The following is a 27765-nucleotide window of genomic DNA, read 5'->3' as shown; positions in this document are numbered from 1 at the left end:
AAAGAGCCAAAAGAGAAAGAAAAGGGCATAACATTATTTTGAATACATAATAATAAGAACTACTACTATTATTATTAATTTTGTCACCTTTTCCCAATGTTTTTGCAATTTGCTGGACACATCTTTGCAAATTAATCAATGATTTTTTTTTCTCGTGTTTTTAAAAGAAATCAAACCAATTTTTTCAGGTTTTCAATGCTTGTAAAAGACTACTGAATGACCAAAAAAAAAAAAGAAAAAAAACCTGATGTGGATCCAGGTATTAAAGGGTTAATTAGACTGAACAAGTCTCTTCCTTTGTGGTTTTAAGGCACATCCATATCACTGAGTGGATGATGGATGTATCAGATCTTTCCCACTCGTAATAACAACCTGGCTGTTGACATGGACGCTCGTTACAAGTTATAAAGTGGGATAACTCTGGTATGACATTAACATGGCATCAGGGTGAACACTGGAGCTGGGCCTCTGCTTTATTGTTGGTTTTTGTTTTTTTGTTATTGTTTATTGATTTATCCATTTGTAGAAAATGACACATCTTACATTCCCTGTTTGTTACTATACAGTTATGTCTGACTGATAAGCTACTTTTATGTCTGTAAATGTAATCTTTGATTTCAAGTGTTTGTCTGCTCTATGTTCATATTTATTTGACACGTTTTGCACATATGTTGATTTTCTGTGAACACTAATCCAATCATGAACAAATGAATTCATTCCAATAAGTGTTAATCTCTGTTGAAAAGCTGCCTATCATGTCAAATGTGGAAATGATTTATCTGATGTCTGTGCAATAAAAATATAGTAACCACTAACCTGTCCATGTTGACCTCTTTACAGCACTGAAGCTGCGTATAAACGCAGCCCACAAATGTAATGAACCACAAGCATAATACAAATCTGTTACTTTTAATGTCATACATTTTCCCATAAATGTAACTGCAGTTGCCTACTACAAATGTACAACATAATATGTTATCAAGTCCATCTTCAACCTCATGTAATACATAAGATGTAAGGTGGACTTGTTAATGCACAGCCTACGTTGTGTGCAATGTTTCTCTAAGTTATTTATAATTTATTCACACTTTTGACCCACTCTGCCCAAACCTGTGATATATTCTAATGAGCTGACTGGAACCTGTTGGCAGGTGTATGAGTAAATAAACAACAGTGACCACAAAGATCATTTTTCATTTCATATAACATTTGAGGGAAGTTATTACAATTTTGAAAGCTGAAGATTTTCATCTTCCCACAAACATAACAAATCCCTACAAATGTCAAAGTTATTACATTTGTAGGAAATTACATATACCATTAACAGTAGGCAACTGCTATTACATTTGTGGGAAATTTATTACGTTTGTGGGATCATTACATTGAAAGCTGCAGATTTGTATTACGTTGGTGGTTTATTACATTTGTGGGCTGTTATTACGTTGGCAGCTGTCAAAATGCGTCGTCAGATTAGTTTGTCTCCACTGTCAGTGAGTCAGTGAGGGGAGATACATTCCTTTCCTGGCGAGGACTACAAACCATCATGGCATCCAGTAAAAGACTACAAGACCCACAATAAGCCAGCAGGCAGGCAGCCAGAGCACTGATTGCTGCTCAGCTGAAACAAATCAGCTGATTGCTCCAGAGGAAGGGCTTCAGTGCATGTAGAGGAGAAGGCAGTGACTGACACAAACTGAGAAGAGCAGAGTGTTTAGTTCTGGTACCAAGACGAGTGAACTGGAGTTTAGATTTACAAATCTGTTTTTGTAAAGTATAACTTGAAGATATAAATCGACCTTTCAAAGAAGACTGAATACACTAAGTCTAAGTCGGAAAGCAACATTTGATTGTCTTCATTTCCTGCAGCTTTATACACCTCCAAAATTCCAGGGCCCAGTTGTTTCAAAAATTTAATTGAGAATCCAACATTTTGCTATCCATGATGATCCATTTTACTTTAGTACCAGTTTTTCAAAGCAACATTGGATCACCAGTTCTCCAAATGGGAATTCATTTCAAAGTGTCGGCTACTGGTAATGTAAAGAACAGGTAGGACAGCCAGCGTGGGGAAACTTGAAGTGTTTCATTTGAAGAGACAGAGAGCAGCATGGGGGATGCAACTGTTAGAAACTATTTTATTAGTAGTAAGTAATAAAAGTTCATATTAAACTAATGACCAGATCTGGAAGATTTTCATTTGCATTAATGTCTATAACTGAATGAGGTTATCACCATGGTAACTGAAAGCATGTGCATTTGCACTATTAGTACTGGATGTTTGATATACAGGACATAAATTCACCAGCCTGGTTTCAAAACTTAGTCTGCCAACATACACACTGCAGTTACTGCTCATTGCCACAGGAGCCACCAAAAAGAACCAAACAGGGATCTTTGTTATTGTAACTTTAAATAGTTTTTGTTAAATATTGACAATTTTCTGGGGGATTATTTGGGGGACAAAATAATTGTTTTATTTTTATAGATTTACATTACTGAAAGTCTGAAGAGGTAGTCTAATGTCTATGTTACCTACTTTATTAATGCAATGGTTAAACAAATAAAATACATGATATAAAAAATGTATTTGACCAGTTTAAAAGTTTTATCACATTTTGTCCCTGAAATCCTCTCTGAATCCAGCCTTCTGATAGGACCAGGATAAACCTGGGCCCATCAGAAACCACTATCCTTATCTCCACTTTAGAACTTTGAAATACCCAGAAACAACATTTGATCAGGATTCTGGGAAAGCCTCGCTTTTGCCGTTGCTGTGGTCCTGTCTGAAGCTACGCTTGTGTCATGGGTCCTGGTTTTCCCAATGCCGTGATCCTGCTTGACGCGACCTTCTACTTCCATTATTATGCGTCATGCCTCCACTATCAATACACACATGAGACTCTTATCAACACACACAATATTTGCACATGATATCACATGCTATTATAGAGTGCATTAAGTAATTTTACACCTATCACTATTGTAATATGACATGCTGTTTTTACTGTTATTGCTGTGCATCTCTCCCTCTCTCTCCTTCTTTTTCCTTTTTTTCATTATTGTAATTCAACTGTTATTTACGACATCTATTGCACGTCTGTCCGTCCTGGAAGAGGGATCCCTCATCATCCTCTGCCGCTCTTCCTGAGGTTTCTTCCAGGGCTTTTTTCCCCCCTGTTTCAGGGGTTCTTTTTCAGGAGTTTTTCCTTAGATGATGTGAGGGTCTAAGGGCAGATGGATGTCATGTGCTGTAAATCCCTCTGAGGCAAATAGGCAAACTATTTTTTTGTTTGTTTGTTTTTAAATAAATGATCTCATTCGATTTTGGTGGCCAGAGGTCAAGGTCACTCTGACCTTTCATCTGTCTCATTCTTAAGAACACGATATTCCAAGAGGGCCCTGAAGGAATTTCATCAAATTTGCTACAAACATCCACTTGGACTCAAAAATGAACTATTATGAATTTGGTGGTTGAAGTTCAAGGTCACTGTGACCTCATATGTTTTTGAATTCTCTTGCTAATTATGATGAAATTTCAGGTCAACTTCATCGTGCCATTGTAATGTTCTGAAAAAAAAACAACACTTTTCTAGCCACTACTCAAAGTCATATTTTAGCAACAGAAGAGGAGACGTTTGGTTAGATGCTGAATTGGTGACACTAATCTGTAAACTGTGCTGACTGTAGAGATTGGATGTGTATGAAGCATCCATGTCTCAGACATGGATGTAAACTGTAAATGCAACTTCACTAGGCTCGCTGAGCCTGTAAATCTTGGCGCTGTCCTCAGAACAACACAAACATCTCTCTTCTGTTTTATGATTTATGCCTTCATATGATTTTATGTACTTTGTCCTCTGAACATGAGTGTGTCTGTTTGCCAGGACAAGAGGTCCATAAATGATCATGACATGATGGGGAGGAATAGACCAGCACATAATTATAACAGAGAGCAAAGCTGATATTTTTTATGACTTATATATATTTTTTACAAAGCAAAAACTTCAAGTTGAAACAAATATCCATTAGACAAACAGAACAATAGGAAGTGACTCTGAACTCTCCAGAGGCCTGAAAACACAGACAGCTGAGTGTTTCCAGCTCCTCTGAGGTTTCCTAGCAACACATCCCGCACAGCAGTGACAGGTAAAGGGATCATATGTGTTAGATTTTCATAGCTAGGTAACAAAGGACTCGTGAATGATTCTGTCTGTGTGCAAATGAACAAAATGTGCTTCCAGTCTGGTGACAGAAAAATCAAAGCTTTGGCACAAGATTCAAACAATATGGCTAGAAAATATATGAATTCATCCGCCTTCACAGTACGGGAGGAGTGCAGCTCAGCTGTCAGGGCTCCAGAGCCATGTTGTCTACGCCAACCTTATGACGTCGAGGCTGTCGAGGAAGCAAAAAGAAAGCTTTCTGTCATAACACACCACGTTCATGCTCAGAGCACAGAGTCATAAATGACCTCTGTTCAACTTCACTTCATTTTTATCACATGACAGATCTCTCTCTGTCTCTATAAGATGGTTCAGTCTCTGCATAGAGGATGCCAGGAATACACTAAGCAATGCTCCTGTCCTCCAAAGAGAAGGAATGAGAAGGTACAGTCTGGATGTATAAGTTAACCCTCTGAAACCTGAGCAAATTGGATTGATTTCATTCAAAACGCTGGAAGATGGCAATGAGCAGCTTACCAAGAAATGCCCCCAAAATTAGCAAGGAATCAGTAAAAGGTTACAAAAAATGATCCAAAATTAACCCCAAAAAAGAAAAGTTAAAGAAAAAAACAAAAAGAGACAAGAAAATGACTTTCCGGAAGTGCAATAAATAAATAAATAATAATAATCATTGTTTTTTGTGATGAATTTTAAAATGCAAAATTATAAGAATTCCCAATAACATTTTCTGGATATATTCTTTCAGTTTTTGATAAAATCTAATAATCCTATTATAGCTACTTTCATTTTGTCATTTTCTTGCCATTTTTGTTGCTCACTGACTTTATCTATTAATTTCAAAAAGAATATAGTTTATTGTTTTATATAGTTTTCAGGACATTTTTCTCTCATTTTTCACACACACGCACACACACACACACACACACACACACACACACACACACACACACACACACACACACACACACACATCAGTCTTTACAACTTGAAATGTAGGATAGCATCAGAGCTCTGAGTGCTCAGTGTTTCATTCTTTCTAGGATATCTACCTTTGAATCAGCACCTTGCTACAAGTGTGTATTTTTCTCTCTGCTGCTCTGCTGAATGTGTGTGTGTGCGTGTGTGTGTTTACCTTCTCATCATCACAGCAGCAGCAGCAACAACAGCGGATAAGGACCAGGATGACCAGCAGCAGAACCAAACCTGAAAACACACACAGCACAACCACCATTGAGGGAGTGACAGAATACAAGTCATTAATGTAGTGGTGGCCTCAACAAGGGAAAAAAGGACCCAAAACAGTGCTGGAGACGGATTAATTAAATTAAAAAAAAAAAAAGTAAGGGAAATAAATAAAATGAATGTATAAATACTTTATCAGAGTGATATACATAACAGCTTTATGAATGTTGACCCTGCTGTGTTCTAGAAACCATTCATCAATATCAGCCTCTGAAATCCATTTCTTTCTCCGTCACTCACCGATGAAGGTGAAGAAGACCACAAAGAAGCCGATGTCCCAGTCTGACTGGAAGAGCTTCACTCTGGAGACCACATGGCTGAACTGATCCGCCAGCTCCTGCTGCAGCTCTCTGGGCTCCATCGCTCTCCTGCTGCCCCCCCGGCACACACACACACACACACACACACACACACACACACACACACCCACACACACACACACACAGAGTCTGGCGGTCTGCACAGCCTGACTGAGCTCAGCAGCGGCGCACAGAGCAGGACAGTTAGGCTGAATTAACGCCTTGAAACAACAACATCCCTTTTCTTGTGCTGCTTTCAGACACCTTTCACAACTATTTAAACCCTTAAACCCCAGGCAAATTGGTGCAATTTCTATCAAAAACTTTGGGAAAAAAGGCAATGAGCAACTTTGGTAAGATGTGTTCCCCAAATTTCAAGAAATCAGTGCATTTGCTGCAGAGGCCGCAAGTTCAATTCCTACTCGTGGCCCTTTGCTGCATGTCATCCCCTCTCTCTCTCCCCCTTTCACACTATTGATCTGTCCTATCCAATAAGGGCAAAAATGCCAAAAAATAATCTTTAAAAAAAAAAAGAAGAAAGAAATCTGTGTATTTAAAAAAATATTTTTTAAAAGCTAGGGATTTTTTTCAAAGGGAAAAAAGATGATCATAATTACATTATTCAACTGAATTTACCAAATTGTTATAGGCCTAATTTTTAAGGCACTTTTCCCAAAAACAGTGATAGTTTTTTCTTTTCAACTTTCCTTTTTTTCTTTCCCTTTTAAAAAAAAAACATATTTTTTTTAAATTTCTGAGCCATTTCTTCTTTTGTTGCTCATTGCCACAAAGTTTGAAAACATTTATGATGTTTTTTTGTACATTTTGATTTGATTAATTTATTCTTTCTCTTATTCTGTAAAGCAACCTTGGGTACCTAAAAAGGTGCCATATAAATCTCAGTTATTATTATTATTATTAAAAAGAAGGGAGCATTTGTATTTACTTATAATCTTCGACATTAGTCTGTTTATAAATGTATGTACTGTATGTACATAACAGGAGAGAGCATGTTGAGAAATATTAGAGTAGTGTATCAGAGAACTGCCTTTAATGGATAGTTCTGTTGTTTTGTGGGGATTGCATGAGGTACCTATCCATAGACAGTGTTTTACACACAATAGATGTCAGTTAGCACAACCCAAGTTTGGATTGGTTTTGGCTGGAGTCTGACACAGAAGCTAAACAATGTACTGCTGTGGATAGGTAGCAACAAAACTTATTTTAGCCTCCTAAAGAAATAAATTTAAGTGTACGCTATATTTAGGATATTTTCACCCTTTACCTCGACCCAAACAGTGAATTCTGACGCTAAAATGACGCTGTCATATTGCAGACTCCATTGAGAAACACAATGATTTAACATCTCTGAACACACGAGCTGCTGGTCTACTGCTGCCCCCATCACTTAGTGTTGAATAATTTAAACAAACAAGGAAATGACCTGAAAATAAGCACTGGGGGGAAAAAAATGAATTTTACATACATAATTATAATTATTTTAAGTACGGTTTTCTGGAACTTTTTTTCCCTATTTTTTTCTCCTAATTTTCCTAATAAATCGCAATTTCTGGGAAATTTCTTACCAAATTGCTCATATTCATTTCTCATGTTTTCAAAATAAAGCAAACCCATTTCCTCGAATTTTAAAGGTTTAAATGCTTGTAAAAGATGTCATAAGACAAGGCAAGAGAAATGAGGTCATCCAGGTTTCAAACGGTAAAACAACCGAGAGTGTCTGTGTGTGTGTGTGTGTGTGTGTGTGTGTGTGTAAATACACCAAAGTAACACTCGTGTATCTATGTGTATCACAGATCTATCATATAGGTCACTGTATGTTGACAGCTGGTAACCATCAGACATCATCATTACGTTACAGTCGTTACAGTAATCTATATGACTGCTTCATTCACTCGGAGGCTTCTACACATGAAATCTGAAAAGCGGGTACGATTTTAATGTACAATAAAATGTAATTTATATATATATATTCATTATACGCACATTGTGTTATTCAGACGCTGCTTACCTGTAAACGGAGTCGCTTGTTTTAGTCTGTCCTTCCGGGTCCGAAGGTTTACCTGACACCTGACGCACCTGTTCACACACTGACTGGATCTGCCTTCCTAATGTTTAAAACAAACGGCCTTCCTGTAACCTTCTGACTGTTATTGCTATCTATTTCCTCCTCGGTAGTCATAAAGTAAAGCAGACTGAGAGCAGGAACCACAGAGCACAGAGCTTTAAAACTGTTATTGTCTACGGTGGGGTGTTAAACATAAGCCCCGCGGGCCGCAAAAGGGTCCGCTCCGTCACACTGGATGACTTTAAGCACCTATTGAAGCACTTGTAAATGCTGAGAGCTTTCAGGTGCAAGTTTAACCCTCTGAAACTCGGAATGACATCATTGTTCTTTATGCTGCTTTCAGACACCTTTCACATCTATTTTATTTGAACCCTTGAATTCTGAATAAAAGGTGTGATTTATTTCAAACATTGGAGAAAAAAGCAAAAAATTGGTAGGTTTGGAAAAAAAAGTTAGGGAAAATGTTTATGACCAAATTGTCACTGGAAAAAAATACAAAAGTTGGGGGAAAACTATATTATATATATTTATATAATTACCATAATCGTATATTTAAAATTATTTTACCGAATTATTAGAATTTTTAAGCACTTTTCTCCAAGTCTTGTTTGCCTTTTTTATTTGTTTTTTTTTTTTTTTTTTAGTCTTCTTCTCTTCTTTGAAATGAATTTATTTATTTAATCATTGTACTTTTTTTTTAACAATTTCTTGCTAGTTTGGGTTTCAAAGGGTTAGGGTTTGATACTTTGTGTAAAATGCCGCTTCAGGGGCTTTTCAGCTTGACTAGAATACAGCTCTCTGAAAAAACAAGGAAAAGGCTTTCTTATTGTGATCATATTTAACCCTTTGAAACCTAAACAAAAAGGATTTCTTTCAAAAACATTGGAAAGAGACCAATGAGCAATGAAAGAATGCATGATCCCAAAATTAGTAGGACTTTACTAATTTTTAATAGGAAAATTACCATAATATTAGTTAAAAAATAAAAAATAAAAGTAAAAAACAAACAAACAACAAAGTGACTTGGAAAATAGTTAAAAATTATATCTCTGTAACATAACTTTAAATTACTATAGTTATAAATATAGTTTTTCCCTAGACATTTTTCCTCAGCTTGTAACAAATACTTTTCTAAATGTGTGATCATATTTAACCCTTTGAAACCTAAACAAAAAGGATTTCTTTCAAAAACATTGGAAAGAGACCAATGAGCAATGAAAGAATGCATGATCCCAAAATTAGTAGGACTTTACTAATTTTTAATAGGAATTATTATTATTATTATTATACTTTGGGATGATTTGATTGGCTCAGCAGTGTGGCTGGGCGGCTCCAGACCTACACGGAAATGTTCTTTGACGGACAGCTTTAGTGACCAATAAACACGTCTTATTCAGCTGTCGTCACATTTTTGCTTACGTGGACGCAGGAAGTGTACTTCCGGGTTATAGTTCCTGGACCAGCTGAAGTTGTTTTGGAGGAGCGATGGCTGAGGACTCTGCGCTGTCCCTCCGGGTCTCGGAGATCAAGGACCCGGCGGTTCTGTTCGAGCGCTACAACACCGCGGAGATCCGCCGGATCGAGCGCAAAGTCCGCGGGGAGATCGAGCAGAAGAAGGAGGAGCTGAGGCAGATGGTAGGGGAGCGCTACCGGGACCTGATCGACGCCGCAGACACCATCGGAGAGATGAGGCAGTGCTCGGAGAGCGTCGTCCAGTCCATCCAGGACATGCACCAGTACTGCCAGCGGCTCAAGCAGGGCAGGAGCAGCGCCGGCAGCTGCAGACACGAGGTGAACACACACTCAGCTGCATCCGCCAGAGTTAGACACTGCGCCCGTGAGCGCTGTCATCGTACAAACACCAAACCCCATTTAAAAATGTGGCAATTGGTTATTATATGTGCCATACACGCACATGTCGCCAAATTATAACTTAAGTTAAAATAATAATGTGACTCAAGCAGTAGTGCTGAACTATTCGGCATGGAAATATTGCTGCATACAGCGTGTTTGTAAACAAAGCTCTAACTTTTAGGAATGTCCACGCCTCTTTTGAGACCAGACACAGTGTGGGGAGCTTCCTGAGCCACATAAGAAATGCAAAACTGTACTCAAATGAAGTGCTGCAGGTGGATCAAGTGTGTGCCGAATTTACCTGCAGACCCTGTTGATTTGAAAACTGTCTGAACACACTGCTGACACACAGGGGAATGTCACATTCATATACTACTTTCAAAATAAAAATTGGGGACATAGTTTTAAAGTATATAATTGAAGACTAAGTTAAACCCTCAATCAGCTCTGTAGAGAGTTGTTTTTACTGCACATTATCTGAATTTCTGAAATTCACACTCACCTAATACATTTTAATGTTACTGTATGTCTCTACACCAGCAATGCTCAGCTAGCTTTGCTTGGGGGCCATTTTTGCAAAATGGCAGCAGGAGGCCAGGGGCCAGTCGCACCAACCCCATACATGTTTCTAGAATTTTAGGACGTATCAAGGTTTTTAGGACATTTCTGGAATTTCAGGACATTTGTAGGATTTAGGGATATTTCTGGGATTTTAGGACATTTCTTGGATTTTTAGAATGTTTTAAGGATTTTAGGACAATTATTTGGGCGGCTGTGGCTCAGAGGTAGAGTGGGTCGCCCTTTAATCAGAATGTCAGCGGTTTGATCCACGGCTCCTGCGGACAATATGTCGAAGTATTCTTGGGCGAGATACTGAACCCCAAATTGCTCCCAATGCCACGTCATCGGAGTGTGAGTGTGTGTGAATAGTTACTGAGTAGCAGGTGGCACCTTGTACGGTAGCTTTGGCCACCAGTGTGTGTGAATGTGTGTGTGAATGGCAATGTAGTGTGAAAGTGCTTTGAGTGGTCAATACGACTTGGAAAGTGCTATACAAGTACAGTCCATTTACTGTTTACATTTTTAGCATTGTAGGATGTTACTAGGCTTTTAGCACAATCATAAGATTTTAGTATGTTTCTAGGGATTTTAGGACATTAGGGACTTAGCCAGGACCTCTGTTGAGGGGCGTGGGGGATCCTCCACTGGCACTTTTTTAAATAAACAAACTATTTTGCTGCTGTTTTATGCACTCCGGCACCTAATGGATATCTTAAAGAACAAAAACATCACTTTATTTTTTATTGTGAATTAGAAAATGGTCGAGTATGTCTTGTGTTTATACCTCTTGTCCTTATCTTTTTGCCTTTCTCCCTCAAATTAAATTCAGAGCACTCATGATCTAAAGTCTAGTTTACACATTCATTGTGTGTGCTTCTGCTGCAGAACCAGAGGCAGTGGCAGGAGAAGTTCTACACCATGGCCTCTCAGATCAAGCTCCTCCTGGAGATCCCAGAGCGCATCTGGAGTGCCATGGAGGCGTCCCAGTACCTCCAGGCCACCCAGCTCTACCTGCTTTGCTGCCACCTGCACAGCCTGCTGCAGCTGGAGGCCGCCACAGGGGGCCTCTACAGCCCCATCCTGGCCCGCTTCCCGATTCTGGTGCGGCAGGTAGCCACCACCGGACACTTCAGGTACTGGGGGTTTGAGGATTTAAGAGAGCAGGCCTCAGAACTGAGAGAATTTGTGATCCAACTAGATCCAGTTAGTGAAAGCTAAGTCATGGCTCAGTGCGCAGTCTGTCCTCTTGCAGGTCCACCATCCTCCTGGACAGCAGGTCTCTGCTGCGGGGCCGTGCCGTGTCGGACCAGGCCATTGCAGAGGCGCTGGTGTCTACCATGCTGCTGGAGGACAGCTCACCACGCCAGGCGCTGGCTGACTTCCTGCTGGCCCGGAAGGCCTCCATCCATCAGCTGCTCAACCAACCACAGCACGGTACTCTACCATCTTGCAGCAGCTGGCATCATTCCTGCAGTTTCACATCACAGTGTGCTGTAACACTTTTGACTGACCGGCAGCAAAGTGAGGTCAACCCTGTAACACACAGCCTGTCACTGAGGGATGAAGTTAACTTACAATCATCCGATCCACCTCGTCAGAGCATAGGCAGTCCTCGTTGCTTTTAGTTAACCCTTTAAAACCTGAGAAAATTGGATGGACTTCTGCAACTTAATAAGACATGGCCTCAAAAATAGCAGGAAACAACAACAAAAAGACATTTTTTCAAAGTAAATCTATAAGTAAAGGAAAGTGACACATCAGAGCTGTGTGTCTGTATGTGTTCCAGGTTCAGGGATCAAGGCCCAGGTGTGCAGCCTGGTGGAGCTGCTGGTCACCACTCTGTTCCAGGCCTACGCCGTCTTCTACCTGCCCCCAGAGGGAGGCCTCAGGCCGGGGGAGGGGGCCCTGAGCTGTGGCATGCTCTTCTCAATCCTGGAGAACGTCACCTCCACCTCATCTGCAGGTACACAGCTAGCTACTTTTAAGGATATCCTTACTGAGAGCTGCTAAAACAGGCCTGTGTTAGCTCGGTTTGGGCTAAATTTTGGGCTGCATCTGAGGCCTTTTTTTCCCCAGCTAATATCTTTCTATAATTTTCTGAATTTAAAATAATAAAAAGTTGAGTTACGAACATTTTCTGTTTGTACTGTTAATATTAAAGGAAAATTTGAAACATGATGTTTATTTCTAAGGAGTTCCTTACTGTATCATTTCTTAGCCGATGTATGAATATGTATCCTTACTGTAGAAAGACAAAGCCGTGCTTCATTCTGTCATGTGTATGATATCTGTATGTTTCGATGAGACTGAAGATTCCTTAAAGAAGATTTATATTTTTTGATGCATCATTTGGATACGGAAGGTTTAAATATAGTGCATGTTAACCCTTTGAAAGCTGGATCGACATCAGTTTTCTTGTGTTGTGTTTGGGTGCCTTTTACCAGCATGAAACCTTTAAAACCTGAGAAAAGTTGTTTGCTTTGTTTTTAAAAAATGGGGGAAAAAAGGCAGTTAGCGACTTGGTAAGAATTTGCAAATTGCAAAAAAATAGTAAAAGGTAAGAAGAAAACATGACAGGAAAAAGAAAAAGAAGAGATATGAAATTATTAGAAAATTAATTTTAAAAAGGAAAAAAAGCCTGGAAAAAAGGGTGTATTTTTTATTAATTATAATTATGAATTTAAAATTATGTTATAGTTCTCAGGTTATTTACTTGTTTGTGGTTGACTTCTTTTCTGTGTTTTGCAAAGTTTCAGATTATTTTCATGTAATTTTACGTAATTTCTTGGCAATATTTTGGGTAATTTTTTGAAAAGTAAATCATTGCCTTCTTCCTGCATTCTTGAAAGGAATCAGACCAGTTTTCTTGGGGTAAAAACATTAAGGGGAAAGTAAGGAAATCCAAGGTGAGACTTGGGATTTGTTAGTGGACAGAATCCCCCTGAAGCAAACATATCTAAGAATAAAGAAAATGTCACATCATTAATCCCCTCTGTGTCGGCAGCTAAAGACCGGAGGGTGTTGCAGGAAGAGACGAGTACGAGCAGCTGGTTCAAGTTTCTGCCTCCCTCCATCACTGAGTTCCAGCCCACCCTTCGCACCCTGGCTCAGCCAATCCAGAGAGAGCAGCTCCGCGACACCCTGCAGCAGTGGATCAACACGTAAGCTTCAACCAATCAGCATGCTCATCTTTGTCTCTTTTATTTGGTTTAGGTGTTGTCTCAGTTTGGCAGAAGTGTCCAGGTATTTGAATATGCAACCACAGAGACTGGTTAAAAGATCTTTTAAGTCTGATCTTCTATAGAACGGCAGCAGGCAGAGATGTTTTTTTTTTTTTTTGGCTATCAAATTTCTCTTTAGTGTCTGTGCAGAGTATAATAATAAATCATGTACATAGCTGCATCCCATCCGAGTGTGCCCATATAATTTATAAATTTTGCACATATTGCTATCCCCAGAAGGAAAGGCAGTCTTTTTTCTAACCTTCCCCTTCTCTCCCCATCCCAGCTGGCTCAGGATGACCTGTGATTTAAATTAATATATTTAGATAAATCTAAAAAAATGTTTTAAAAATAAAGTCACACAAAAGTTGTATAATTAAAAAGAAAACATACAGACATAAGTTAGACAAAAAGATGAATGATTACAAAAAATCCTACTCATCTTACCCAGATAATAAAAGTAATAGGACTATCACTATTAAATGCACTGTGTGTATACATATACTGTATATATGTAGACACACACAAAGACACACACACACAATTAAAAAAAAAAACAGAAAATAAAACACATTTAATAAAGGAAATCAAAAACTCAACTTTTTTTAACACAAAAAGGAAAAATAGTAGCCAAATAATGCATTCAATATCAGACCTTGAGGTTTATTTATTTATTATTGTTTAATTTGCACAAAACAGCATAAAATCCTGATTAAGTAAAAATGAGAAATGTGCCTCCCTCAACATAAGGAAAAATGTAAATAATAACAAAACAAAGACAAAAAGAAAAAAAGAACTAAACTAACATTGTACAGCAAAAAAAACCAACAACAAATAATAAATGACAACAAAAAGCCCACTGAGAAGAAAAAGTCATAGTGAAAATTAATTTAAAAAACAAAAAAACAAGAAATATATAGAACACAATGCAGAGAGAAGATAAAATAATATACATATATACACATTTAGAGATAATTAGACATGAATCAAATGTTAACCATTTTTAAAATATTTTTTTGAGGGCAACAAGCCCTAACAATGTTTTAGTGTTCCATCTCTGCACACCACAATATCAGAGAGATTACTGGCCATAATTCGTTTTGTAAAACAGAAGGTGAAGCTGATCAACCTGTCTAGTATTATATGAAAGAATTTGGGAATAAGATTGAAAGAAATTGATACATGATGATGATGATAGAAAAGATGGTAGGAATATGTATTTATATATAAAAACACATATCTGATGAATATTTATGTCATGTACTGAGAACATGTTAAGTTACCTGAGTTGCCAATCTTACAAATTGTTTTTGCAGTAAATAGAGTTTATGAAGTTTGGAAGGGGGTGTATATTTGCTCAAATAATACTGCCATAAATCAAAGAAGGATAAATCATGGAATGATACAAAATAAGCAAGAAACATTTGTAAAATGTCATGGTTTGCTAATGATACCATGGGGCTTCACAATTTTGTCATGAATTAGGTAAATATGTCATTTTTCATCAACTAAAAAGCCTAAAAAAGTGTGAGGGGACTTGAGGAATTTGTTTTCCATCTCCTGACTCTCTAGCATTATCTCTATCATACGAAAGGGGATGATTTTCTGCTGAATCTGCCCTCTTCTCTCAGCTGTAAGGAGGACATCTGCCGTGGTGTTGGCAGCCTTCTGGTCTATGTGAAGAGTCTGAAGGGTTTGGCAGCCATCAGAGACGCAGTGTGGGACCTCCTGTCCACTGACTCCATCAGTCAGCACTGGAGCAGTGTGTGTCAGCGGCTGTTGGAGCGCTCCCTAGCTGTGTGGGATGACTTCCTGCAGCAGCTCTTTCTACAGCGCCTGCAGGTAAGCGCTCTCGTAGCTTCGCGATCGTTGACAAAGTCAGCGGTTTTCAGCATCTCAAGGGATCGATCTTCCTTGAAAGTTCGTGTTCTGTTTAATCTCACAATAGCTGCAGTGCTTGCCTGCTGATAGAGTCAAATTGTACATATTGTAATATTCTCATGAATATTCCCTCCTCCCATTCCCCCTAGGCTATCACCAAAGAAGAAACTGAAGCCATCTCCACCAGCTCTGTCCAGCTCCTCACCTCAGCTGTGAGGGATCTGGAGGGCCAGACTGTTTCAGGCACCGGCCCTGGCTCAGGCCGTGGGGCCCAGTACGAGGTGGACGTGGCATCCTTCCTGTGGTCCGAGTCTCCGGGGGACCTCCTGAGCGATGCAGGGTGGGTCAGTGTGACCCAGCGAGGGCAGCAGCACCAGAGTAGCAGCCTGTCCATGAAAACCCAGGCCCTGACCCCCTGCGTTCAGAACTTCTGCTCCACCCTGGATGCTAAATTAAAGGCCAGGCTGGATGACCTGCAATACTACCTTCCCTCCGAAGACACAGGTAAGGGAAGTTCTAACTCAGCTAATCTGTGCTAATTTGCTAAGACATGTAGTGCTTAGACAGATGTCTTCCCGAGGACAGAGAGTCGGTTGTCAGTCCCAAATTAGTCTCTATGATCAAATTTCAACTTAATCAACTTGGTCAACTTTTGAAGGTACAAACACCTGGTAATAATCTTGCTGATTAGTCATTATTGTCTGCCACTGATACTGAAGAGGCAAATATATCTGATCTGGAAAAAGGGAAAAAATAGCTGAGCTGAATGACATACTGTGACACCTAGTGGTGGAGGGAGAAGTTAAAGGACTGTAAACAGCTGGTGGCCAGAGAGAGAGAGAGACCATGGAGGATAACAGCATTGTTTTTACGACTTATAGTCATGGAAAACCTGTAAAAGACATAGAATTCATGACAGTCATAGAATTAAGGCATATTTTCCAGGCCTAGAGAAGTCATCGAATTAGTTAAAATCAAGTTTTTGGAAAAGTCATGGAATTTTGTTGTGCGTACTGAACTGTTACAGTGATTTTTCATGGATAGCTTTTCACAGAATGTAACATAATTTATTTTCTGAAGCTGTCGGTGTAATGCAGTTCTGCATCTAGGTGTGACATTTTTTTTTACCATCGCATACGTTTCTTTGTTTTTACATTAGAGTTTAAGAATCTATTATTTTTGAAAAACACCCAGTGCCAGTGGAAGAACCCCCACCACCTCCAACAGAGGTCCTAGCTAAGACCCTAATGTCCTAAAATCTCAGAAACGTCCTAAATCCTAGAAACATCGAACAAACATTCTAAAATCTTAAACATTTCCTAAAATCCTGGAAATGTCCTACAATTCTATCAACGTCCTAAAATTCGAAAAACTCTCTAAAATCCTAGAAACATCTAGAAATGTCCTTAAATCAAAGAAACATAAAATCCTAAACATTTTCTAAAGTCCCAGAAATGTCTTAAAATCCTAGAAACATCCAAGAAATATCCTAAAATCCAATAAATGTCCTAAAATTCTAGAAACTTCTAGGAATGTCCAAAAAATCTTGGAAGTGTCCTTAAGTCCTAAAAACATGTACAGGGCTGCTGTGACTGGCCCCTGGCCTCCTGCCATTTTTGCAAAAGTGGCCCTCAAGCAAAGCTAGTTGAGTATCCCTGCTGTAGACTCTTCAGTGCTGCCATAGACTGTACATAAAGATGGACGACATGCTCCCTCTTCCCTCCGCTATGCTGAAGTGAGGTCAAAATATCTGAGATATGGGCCTTGAGAGCCGGCGACTGCACAGTAGTGGAGGGGGAGTTCCTGCTCGTTGAGTTTTTAGTCTGGCCTACGTCCCATTCACTAACACTGATGGGCGGGCTTTATACTGCGGTCAGACACCAGGGGGCGATCCAGATTGAAAATTACTGTCATGTTGTCCATCTTTGTATACAGTCTATGAGTACTGCCATTTAGTATCCTGAGCTGTACACAGGCACAGTGTTGTTCCCACATAACAAATATTGATAACTGTTAATCTCTCTGACTGTGCTCTGCAGGCTCTGACCCCACCTCAGTCACAGCCGCCTCCTCTGGTCCCACAGACAGCTCCTCAGCATCCTCCTTCAACCGCTTCACCGACTCTCCAGCAGTAGAGGAGGCGTTACGTGAAGGCTGCGTGGCCTGCGTCCGCCACATCCTGTCCTCTATACGCTCTGAGCTGGCTGGCGCCTCACCGGACCCCAGCCCTGCCCGCCTCAGCTCAGTCCTGTTCATGGCTAGACTGTGCCAGTCCATGGGGGAACTCTGCCCCAACCTCAAGCACTGCATCCTGGGAAAACAGAGGGGGTCTGAGGCCATAGCGAAGGGGACCCCCAGACAGGTCAAGAAGTTGGGCAAGGCCAAGGCCGCCACGGAGGTCAGCCCCGCCCAGGCCAAGTGGACGGGGCTGAAGGAGGAGCTTCTTATGTGCAGCATGGAGGCGTACCGCATCTGGAGCTCTGCCCTCTCCAAAGTCAGGCACCGTCACATATTTCAAGGTTTCCTGTTGAGGGCTGTAGAAAAGATTGCAGGGAGTAGTAGAACTAAAGAATGTGAGCATGGGGGCTCAAACTTCAGAGGCTCAAAATCTCAAAAGTCAATTACCAACTTTTTGTAGCTTTTAACTGCATCTTCAGAGTCAAGAATCAAACACCAGAGACCATCTCTGAACAGAGACAGGTTTATTATCTTCAGGTTGAAAAAGGATGGTTATATGCACATCACGTAGGTGCAAAGCCTTTATCTTCCCTATATAAGACTATTCTTAGGTTACGTTGTACAGCTGTAGAAGCGGAAGCCACGTTTAGACAACAGCCCACTAAAAACTGAAAAGTCTTTCCTTTGTGTTTTTGAAAAATATCCATGTTCATATGACAACATTGCGAAAATAATCCTCGTGTACACGGATCTGCAAAAACAACCGAAAACTCTGTAGTATGCATGCCAGGCCAGCAGTTGGCGGTTTAACTTTGTAGTGACATACCATAGAAGACCACTCGCACGCCTGCGCATAAAGGAGTGGAATAAACAAGAAGACGATGGCGAACGCACACATGAGAACTTACAGCGTTAATAACCTCAGTAGAGTCAGCAGCACGAAGACAGCTCTTTAGTCTGCCATTGTTGTTATAGTTATCCTCCTACTCCCACATCGCTGTTAGTCTAAAACGTAATGTGCATGCTTGAAGTGCGGTCGCCGGTGACATTGCCGTTCTCACAGGATCCATGCATTGCCAGTTTACAGAGCAATGGAAGGGGAAGCATTTTCAAAAAGATTGCACTCTGGAACCTGGTTTCAAAAGTTTGCGTTTTCTGGCCCCAAAACAATGTCGTCGTATGAATGAAAGGAAAAATTATCATTTGTATATATCCATCTGTCACCGCTTGAGCTCACAGTGAACAGTGAATGCAAAAAAGTGAACGTTCTTCATTAATTGAAGTAAACAGGGACCAAATTTAACAACAGCAAAACTGCATCAAAGAATCTGTGTATAGACTCTCACACAACTCACGCAGTATAATCCAAGTCTCAGTTATGCAGTTCTTCCAACCACATGACCTTTATGTAAAACCTAACAATAGCAAACACTAGCATATGAGCAGCGGCCCTGAGTACGCATTACCAGGGACCCTACTCGGCTGTATTTGACTGTCATGTGTTTGTAAAGGCCTGAGCATCTGACTGGATGACTTGAAATTGTAAACAGATGTTTTGATATTGTTTTTGCTGTTATTAAACGTAGTCCCCATTTCATTCAATTCATGAAGAATATGTTGTGGATTCACTGTTAAGGCAAGGTAAAACACAGTGAGCAATATATACTGATTGAAACTGTCATTTTGTTCGTGAATTATTCCTCTAACCCTTTCAAACCTGGGCAAACCTGGCTTGATTTTTAAAAAAAAAGAAAAAAACATGGGAAGAAGGCAATGAGCGACTAAAGAAAAATGACCCAGAAATCGGCAAGAAATGAGTAAAAAGTACAAGAAAATAACCTTAAAATTAGCTAAAAAAACACAAACAAAAACCCAAACAAACAAATGAGAGAGTAGAAAGACGGAGAAATGACCTGGAGGATGAATGGAAGTGTGGTAGATTTTCTAAATCTACTAATTTCTTGTTGAGGTGATCATTGGCTTTTGCCATGAAATCAAAGCAGTTTTCTAAGTGTTTGAAGGTTTAAATACTTGTGAAAGGCATCTGAATGCAGCACAAATAAAGTGATTTCAGTCAAGGTTTCAGAGGGTTAATATGAACTTAGAGCATAACATAGTTACATTTACAGGGTATTGAATGACAGTGTAATGTGGAAGGTGTTGCTCGTGGTGATGAACCCAAAGAGAACTGTCAGCTCAGTAGTTGAGCTCCCAGCTCTGCAGTCTGTTAGTGTCTTTAGCTCACAGTTTGGACTGGACAGAACACACACGCTGCTCGTCACCTTCATTTCCAGCAGCAGCAGCTGCTCAGCAGCCAGCAGCAGGCAGACACGGTGACCACAGCAGAACATTTCACAGCTCAAGAGTCAGATATTTGTATAGACCTCCAACAACCAGGTGGACACACACACCTCTCTGAATGACTGCTGATGCTGCTCTGTGTCTGCTGCACAAATGACCAGCTGGTTGGTAACACATTAACCCTTTGAAACCTGGACTGACATCACAAGCATATAAACTTCTGAACTGTGAGCAAATGGAAAACATGGGGAAAAAGGCAATAGTCAACTTGGACCTTGCAAGAAATTATTAAAAGTTGACTAGATAATTACATGAAATTAGTTTTAAAAAGGGGGGAGGATGATAAAAAAACATAATCATATCATGAAAAAATATATACCATAAATACATTTTTAAGCAAGCTGATAGGTCAATTTCTAGTTAGTTTTGTTGTTTATTTTTTTAAAATTTTGTGCTCATTTTCAGGTGATTTACTTTTTTAATTTGGTTTTTGCTAGTTTTTGAGCTGTGTCTTGTTATTAGTATTTATTTATTTTATTCATCAGGGATAATGTACAGTTTAAAACATGAATGTTACCATTTGATGCACTGTACCTGTTTATAGCTTAGAGCTGATTCAAATCTGCAGTCCCTCAGCAGGTCAGAACAGCACAATGACTGTACAAAGTTGTACAAGAGGAAGAGAAAAAGACAAGACACTTACAAGACAAATAATAGACACTATTGCACATGATATAAACTGATACAAAGAAAAAGAACAAAGGACAGACAACGCAACAAAATCCAAACTAAAAACTAAATCCAAAAGCACATCACTAACAAAACACAGAATAAAATGCTCCCTGTGATTTGACAGATAAGAAACCAGTTTGCTTTGGTTTCAAAGGGTTAACCATTTTGTTCTGATGTCCCCAAATGGCCAAAACTAATCAACAAGGCAGCTTTCAGTCATGTTGGAGTGTTTCAGTACCTTCCTAATGACACTGCGTGCTGTTGTGACAGGTGCTGCTGGATAAGTTTAGCACAGCGCTGCACGCTGAGTCCGCCGGCGCCATCCTAACAACAGCAACAAACTGGGAGGATCTGGAGATCCAAGAGGAGGCCGAGTCAGGGAGCAGTGTCACATCCAAAATCCGTCTTCCAGTCCAGGTGAGCCGCTCAGCACCACCTCCAGCACACACACAGCAGGCACAGTGATTCCTGAGTCATGTCATGTGACGTGTGTTTTGCAGCCGTCATGGTTCGTGCAGTCGCTGCTGTTCCAGCTGTGTGTGGAGGTGAACAAAGTGGGGGGCCACGCTCTGCCCCGGCCCACCCTGCAGGAGCTCCTGCAGGCCTGTCTGACTCAGACCCTCAACCACTACCACAGCCTCACACAGCAGGCCCCCAGCAGGGTAACACACACACACACACACACACACACGGTTGCGAATCAGGGAAGTTTTATAATATAAAGAGAAACACTCCTAACTCCAATATTTAAGTACCACAGACAAGCATGTAGCTTTCGTCTCATTGCTAAAGGGACATTGTGTGCAGTGAGCTGATTTTGTCCTCTTGTTGACAGATTGTACATTAAAAACATTCCTTCATCCTCCAGGAGGTTGTATTTCCCATGACCCAGAACAGAGCCCTGCAGCTGCTGTTTGACCTCCGTTACCTCAACACCACTCTGGGCAGCAGACTGGAGGAGGGCAAGAGCTCCCGATCCCACCAAGACCCCAGGTACCACCCTTTATCACCGCTTCATCACAGTCAGACGCTCTGGAGTGTCGTCTAGAGATCGGATTAGTCAGTTTTGCACTTGTGTGTTGTATCTTTTTAAATGTCTATTTAGTCCAACGACAGCAGTAAGTCTGATGCCATGTAGTATTCCAGCTCACATTGCACAGAATCAGGGGGATCAGCATCTTATATCAGTTCCGGACTCCCTGATGAAGCAGGTTAGTGTGACCTGCAGGAGTCGCCTCATCTGTTGAATGCTGCTCTGAATTTGAGACGAACGCCTGTTTAAATCACTTACTGAGCCACCTGCAAAGTTTCTGTCACAGATTTTACACTCAGATTCAATCATTCTTGCTCTAAAATATTTCAATGCTCAGTCGAACTTTGACTATCAGTGAAAGCATTAAAAGTAATTTAAGGACATGACTGCAGCTGGAAATTTGATTGATGGCATCTCAAAGTCAGACTTCAATATTCAACTGCCACCGCTGCTTTGATAAAGTTTGGAGAAGATCTTTTTGTTTCAAAATATATGAGTTTAGTCTCCTAGCAGTTAATTTTGTTGTCCATTTATGATGGAATTCCAGGCAAATATGTGATCTCACTTCCCAGAATTAGCCAACAGTTCACCTCATTTAAGGGGATAATGTGATCATGTAAATCAGAGGTTTAGAGATGGGTCATTTATAAAAATATTAATTTAGTGTTTTGGAGTTCTAATGCAAAGTAATTCCAGAACTTTTTTTCCCAGCATCCTTGCAATATTTTGGTTGCTGAGTTTCTCTTTCAATGTAAAATCCTGACCATGTTAAAATTGCTCTGAAAGCTGCAAACACTGTGTTGTGTGTCCTTCAGATTCCACGAGGTCTGTGATTGGCTGGAGGGATACATCGACCCGTTTGACCTAGACGTGTTCACACCTCCGCTGAACGCCAACCTCAACCGCCTGTCCCAGAGGACCTCGGTACTTCCAGGCCTTTGCCAGCAACACACACACACACACACACACACACACACACACACACACACACACACACTAAGGAAAAACACATTGTAGCTGTATCTTGATGAAGCATCGTCACTAAATGTATAGAACAACTCTTCAGCTCCTAATGCCTGTATTGTGCAGACTGTAGAGCTAACTCTGTTTGTAACATTGCCTAAAGGTTCATTTGACGTTGTGTCTCAGGTGCTGCTGGGGCTGCTGACGGGCTCAGAGAAGCAGTTTGCCTTGCGGAGCAGCAGTGTGAACTCCCAGGAGCCGTACAACATCCTGCCGCTGGCCAGCAGTCAGATCAGGTGAGAAGTTCACTCTAACACAGTGACTCAGAGCTGCTCTGTGGGATGTGATCCTATACCTGTTTTTTAATTTGGAAACAAATTTGTTTCTCCTTCAGCAATGACTTCACACCTTTGTTAAAAGCAATACAATTGTTTTGCATTTTTAACTCAGTGGGTAGACTGTTCCAAAGTTTTGCTCCAGTAACAGAAAATGGCTGATTGTCCAAATGAGGTTTTGCACATTAGAATGCGACAGTTTCCATTATGGCTCCATAACACGCCTATGTGGCCTTGGATTGGAAATAATGACAGCTAATGTGGTGACTGCAATAGAAATAAAGCTGCTAATGTTTTGAACATCCATCACCATGTTTCTTGGAATGTTATCGCCAGAGAAGAAATTGCAGAATATCACTCAGTTGTGTTTTATCGACATTTAAAAAATATTGCTCAAGTTTCAAGCAAATCTGTAATGAAAACTCGCCTTGTAATAATATTAATGCTAATTTCTGCTGGCAATGAACGTACTTCTTTAGTTCAACCAAAAGGAGACCAAGATTATTTAAGGCAACCAACATGTTACGAACTAAAAACTCTGAAATAGCAACAGCTGTGGCTACGCCTGTAATGTTCCTGTTTTTACTGCAGCTTCTGTTATTAGTAAGAAAGGGGCAGGTATTGTTTGTTCATGTGATGTGTATAAGTGTAATGAGAAAAAAACACGACTGTTGTGTCCTCTGCAGGTTTGGGTTGCTGCCTCTCAGCATGTCCAATGTGCGTAAATCCAAGTCAGCCAGCAGGAGCTCTGATGCTCCTCATCAGCTGGTGAGTAACAGATGTGGGATCAGCTCTCTGAAGCTGCTCAGAGTTTCAGTGTTGTTTTATATGCTGACAACCACTGTATGTCTTCATTTCATTGTTGTGTTCCACCTTGCGTAAATGTTGTCTGTTATACCCTCTGCCTTTCCAGCGTTTTTGAGTGTGAGCAGCCCAGGCAAGTTCCTCAGTGTGTATGTGTGTGTGTGTGTGTGTGTGTGTTTGTGTGTGTGTGTGCGTGTTTGTGTATGCATTTTGTTTGTATTGTCAGTAGTGCCTTGGTTTTACCTGTGGTGCATTTGCAGTGTGACAGTAAAATGAACTGATGAAATGATGCTGGAGTCAGATGGGTTAGATTAAAGAATGCTGTTCTGCTCTCTTCTCACTAATATCCCTCACTCTGCTTGGGCTTCTAATGTATCTCAGGATCAGACTATTTGCTGGAGACTTTTAATGGGGCAACAGCACAGCAGCAGTGACCCCGGGCATTCTGCCTGTTTTGAGTGGATCAATCTTCCCTTGAGATTCATGCATTATTAGTAAAGTTTGAGTTAAAGTGACAGTTCACCTTGAAATCATAAACACATATTTTTCCTCTTACCAGTAGTGCTATTTACTGATGTGATAGTTTTGGTGTGAGCTGCTGAGTGTTGAAGATATCGTCTGCAGAGATGTCTGCCTTCCCTCCAATATAATGAAACCAGATGGCACTCAGTTTGTATAAAAAAATACATGTAATACATATACAAAATACATGTAAAAAACTGAACAGCAAGCACAGAGCTTGTTGAATGCAGTTTTATGTAGGAACTATTTTCTGTCTACTAGGCTTAGGTAGTAAAACAGTATTACGGTATACCAGGGTATTTAGAAATCCCAAAGTTATTTCCGTACCATCATATATACAGACACTCCTATTATAGTAATTGTTTGTAGTGTACAGCACGCACCACCAGAGCTCTTCAGTCTCTCTCAGTCTGAGCTGAGCTGAAAGACACAGTGATACCTAGTGGTGGAGGGAGAAGTTACAGGACTGTAAACGGTGCACTGTTAGTCCCACTGCTCTCTGACCCCTATAGAAAGTCCCCCTATGTCTAATTTTTGCGATGTTACGGGCCAAGAACAATAACTTCAGTTTTGTCTGAATTCAACATCAAGAAATCATGGCTTATCCAGGCTTTTACGTCCTTAAGACATGTTTGAAGTCTAGATAGCTGATCAGTTTCATCTGGTTTCATAGATAGATATAGCTGCATATCATCAACATAACAATGGAAATTTAGAGTGTTTTCTAATAATGTTGCCTAGAGGAAGCATATATAAAGTAAAAAGGATTGGTCCAAGCACAGAACCTTGTGGCACTCCGAAGCAGACCTGAGCATGCGCGGATTAATCAGCTGAGCTGGAACATCAGCTAGCTCAGTGGTGCAAGTTGAGCTGGCAGTAGATGCTTCCCTCTGCGCAGTGATACAATTGGCAGGTGTAGTTCGGTAGAAAGAAAATAGTTCCTACATGAAACTGCTCACAACAAGGCCTGTGTAATATCTTGACTAACAAGGTCATGATTTCCGGAGAGAGACATTGCTGTTCAGTTTTTTATGTGTGCAGTATGCAGTGCCACAAGCCGAGCACCATCTAGTTCCATTATATTGGCGAGAATGCAGACATCTCTACAGTCGACATCTCCAACACTCTGCAACTCACACAAAACAATGTAGACTGGTATACAGCACTACAGGTAAAAGGGAAAATATGTTATTTTGATTTTAGGGTAAACTGTCTTTTTAAGATTAGCAGGAACTAAAAAGCATATCTTTATGAAGCTCAAGTTGGGATTTGTCCAAAAATTCCATATTTTAGGTGTCCTTGTTTAAAAACAGACAAACTGACACTTTGGGTAATAATATTGTTTGTTGTCTCATCAACAGTCACATGATAACAACAGTATCAGTTTGCTTTGGAGCTTTGAGTTGTATCACTTTGCACATCCAGCAGTGTCCCCATGCTTCCAGTCTTTGTGCTAAGCAGGGCTCAAATTGTCTCTTCTTTGTACAGGGCACACACAGGTCCAATCAGTTTCTCTTCTTTTCATCTGGCTCTTGACAAGACAGCAAACTTGCAAATATTTCCAACAACCGCTCTTTGGGAACTGTTCAGTGATGAGCCCATAGACACCAGAATAACCCAGGTTCTCTTTGAATAAAACATGTTCCGTAGTAACACTTTCAATGACTGTGTAGAAAGATTTAACTCTTTGAAACCTGGAGCAACATGACTTTTCTTGTACTGCCTTCAGCATTTTCAGTATTTTAACTCTTGAACCCTGAGCAAAGTGGCGCAATTTCATTCAGAAACATGGGAAATTTCTTGGGTAAAAAAGCTAAAAAAAAGTAAACAGCCAGTAAAATATATGTATAGCATATGTATATGTATAAATATATGTATAGCATTTTTGACAGAATTATACATTTTAAGCACTTTTTCAGCTCATTTCAGATTATCCTTTTCTTTTTCTTTTTAACTTATTTATTCATTTTTCAAACAATTTTTAGGTAATTTTCTTATAGTTTTTTTTTTTAATTTCTTGCAAATTTTGGGGTAATTTCTTCTTTTGTTTCTCATTGCCTTCTTCCCATATTTTTAAAAGAAATGAAGCCAATTTGCACAGGTTTGAAAAGGTTGAAGGTTCCTCAAAAAACAATAAAAGTATTACTTAAGTGTTGAGCCAGGATCTACCTAGCCCTGATCAACAACTGTTATGCTACAAATCACAGTCCTGGATTTCCATCGGATCTGTGCTGGTATTTTTATTTAATTTATTAATGAATAATTATTATCAACACAAATATTTGTGACATTGACTTGTCAGTTACGACAGAACAACAAACCCAAAGACATAAGCTGAAAAACAAAAAACGCTTGGGTGCATATACATGTTTACATGAAGATTAGTGTATCTATTAATTATTGTTCCAGTCCGGTGTCTTCTTTTTGAGTCTTGTATGGATACCACTTTTCCCATCTTCTTTCTAGTTGTGCGTCTTGTAGTCTTACAGTAAGTGTGTCACTTTTTTCCATTGAAAAAGTTTCGTCCACTATTTTTAGCCATTGGTCCTTCGTTGTTGGTGTTTCCTGACCCCAGTTAGAACAGAGATATTTCGGACACAATAATTAGAGCGTGAAAATCACCTGCACGTGCCATCTCCTGGAACTGGGAAAATAAATCATTCTAATGAATTTTATCAGCCCTCGACTGACTGAAATGTCCAAAACTCAGAAGACTGCATAATGGTAGTCCTGGATCAGTGCTCTTTATCTTTTACAGTGGTAGACCCAGGGACAGTGGTGTTGTATGTTGTCATCACTTACCAATGACTAACAACACCATCCACCAAAACCATACAAAGCAGACCTAACGTTGTCTCCTCCCTCCAGCAGGCACCTCCATCATCCACAGCTGACAGTGAGGACAGCTTCCGGCCAGGCAACCTGTTCAGACAGCTGGCTGATCAGGACGAAGACACAGCCGCTCCCTCTTTATTCAAACTCAGCTGGCTGTCTGGCATGGCCAAATAACCCTTTAGTGCTCCAGACTTTTTATTTGACTTTGCAGAAACTTTGTAAAAAACAAAAAATAATATGTATAGTAAAAATGATTTTGTCTTTCAAGAAATGTGTCTTGTTTAATTTAAATCACTTGAGCTATTGATGCAAGTGACACAAAACAGATAGTTGGATGGAAATAAGTGAAGTGTTCATGTGTGTCCAAGCTGTCAAGTGGGGAGTGTCAATGGGTGCAGATGACCCAGGCTCAAGGGGGGGCATGAAAAGGTCCAACACTGAGCCTCAAATGGGAGCCAGTACAACAGTTTACTTGCTGACTTAAATCACTGAATACACAATTTATATGTATTTTCATGAAAAATAAATGTATGAAAATGAGCAGACAGGGAAATGTTTGGCCAAAACAAATGTGAAGAAGCAGCAGGTATGACAGGGAGAGCTGAAGGTGAAGGTGAAGGTTTGGCGGACTAATGTAACAACTCACCTTTAAAAAAACATGCAAGGTAAACAGATGCATATGCTAATGAACAGGCTACAGGTGGATCTGTCCTGCGGTCATTGGTTGCTCCAAA

The 27765-nt window shown here is 40.1% G+C and overlaps 2 protein-coding genes across 6 annotated transcripts; one reads left to right on the top strand and one right to left on the bottom strand.

Moving 5' to 3' along the window:
• Positions 1–3935: 3935 nt before the first annotated feature.
• Positions 3936–7963, bottom strand: smim22 (small integral membrane protein 22). 2 transcript variants are annotated; one of them, XM_042505656.1, is made up of 4 exons: positions 7755–7963; positions 5667–5797; positions 5317–5387; positions 3936–4395 (listed from the first exon to the last, which is right to left on the bottom strand). In XM_042505656.1, exons 2-4 carry the CDS (start codon positions 5785–5787, stop codon positions 4348–4350), a joined length of 240 nt encoding a protein of 79 aa, XP_042361590.1. In that variant the 5' UTR covers positions 5788–5797; positions 7755–7963; the 3' UTR covers positions 3936–4347. The 2 variants fall into 2 exon arrangements, with proteins under 2 accessions (XP_042361590.1, XP_042361589.1); XM_042505655.1 differs by having other exon boundaries at positions 5667–5794.
• Positions 7964–9267: 1304 nt separating this feature from the next.
• cog1 (component of oligomeric golgi complex 1) lies at positions 9268–27296 on the top strand. Of its 4 annotated transcripts, none has more exons than XM_042504617.1 (16): positions 9268–9602; positions 11112–11359; positions 11479–11660; positions 12013–12189; positions 13231–13387; positions 15079–15289; positions 15478–15832; positions 17368–17822; positions 20810–20956; positions 21040–21201; positions 21408–21532; positions 22388–22496; positions 22722–22831; positions 23557–23638; positions 23784–23807; positions 27068–27134. In XM_042504617.1, exons 1-15 carry the CDS (start codon positions 9297–9299, stop codon positions 23790–23792), a joined length of 2835 nt encoding a protein of 944 aa, XP_042360551.1. In that variant the 5' UTR covers positions 9268–9296; the 3' UTR covers positions 23793–23807; positions 27068–27134. The 4 variants fall into 4 exon arrangements, with proteins under 4 accessions (XP_042360551.1, XP_042360550.1, XP_042360549.1 ...); XM_042504616.1 differs by having other exon boundaries at positions 27065–27130; XM_042504615.1 differs by lacking the exon at positions 23784–23807 and having other exon boundaries at positions 27068–27296.
• The last annotated feature ends 469 nt before the right edge of the window (positions 27297–27765 follow it).

This window comes from Plectropomus leopardus, chromosome 17, assembly GCF_008729295.1.
Source record: "Plectropomus leopardus isolate mb chromosome 17, YSFRI_Pleo_2.0, whole genome shotgun sequence".
In the NCBI taxonomy this organism is placed as follows: Eukaryota; Metazoa; Chordata; class Actinopteri; order Perciformes; family Serranidae; genus Plectropomus; species Plectropomus leopardus.
The sequence above is the reverse complement of the archived record's forward strand: the minus strand, read 5'-3'. Positions and strand labels throughout refer to the sequence as shown.

Excerpts from the sequence above, each read along its gene's own strand:
- smim22 (XM_042505656.1), bottom strand. The coding sequence starts at position 5,787 with ATGGAGCCCAGAGAGCTGCAGCAGGAGCTGGCGGATCAGTTCAGCCAT. Across the intron at positions 5,388-5,666 it reads GGTCTTCTTCACCTTCATCG|GTTTGGTTCTGCTGCTGGTC; the intron begins GTGAGTGACGGA and ends GTGTGTTTTCAG. Across the intron at positions 4,396-5,316 it reads GCTGCTGTGATGATGAGAAG|CCTCGACGTCATAAGGTTGG; the intron begins GTAAACACACAC and ends CTTCCTCGACAG.
- cog1 (XM_042504613.1), top strand. The coding sequence starts at position 9,297 with ATGGCTGAGGACTCTGCGCTGTCCCTCCGGGTCTCGGAGATCAAGGAC. Across the intron at positions 15,290-15,477 it reads TCTTTCTACAGCGCCTGCAG|GCTATCACCAAAGAAGAAAC; the intron begins GTAAGCGCTCTC and ends CATTCCCCCTAG. Across the intron at positions 17,823-20,809 it reads GGAGCTCTGCCCTCTCCAAA|GTGCTGCTGGATAAGTTTAG; the intron begins GTCAGGCACCGT and ends CTGTTGTGACAG.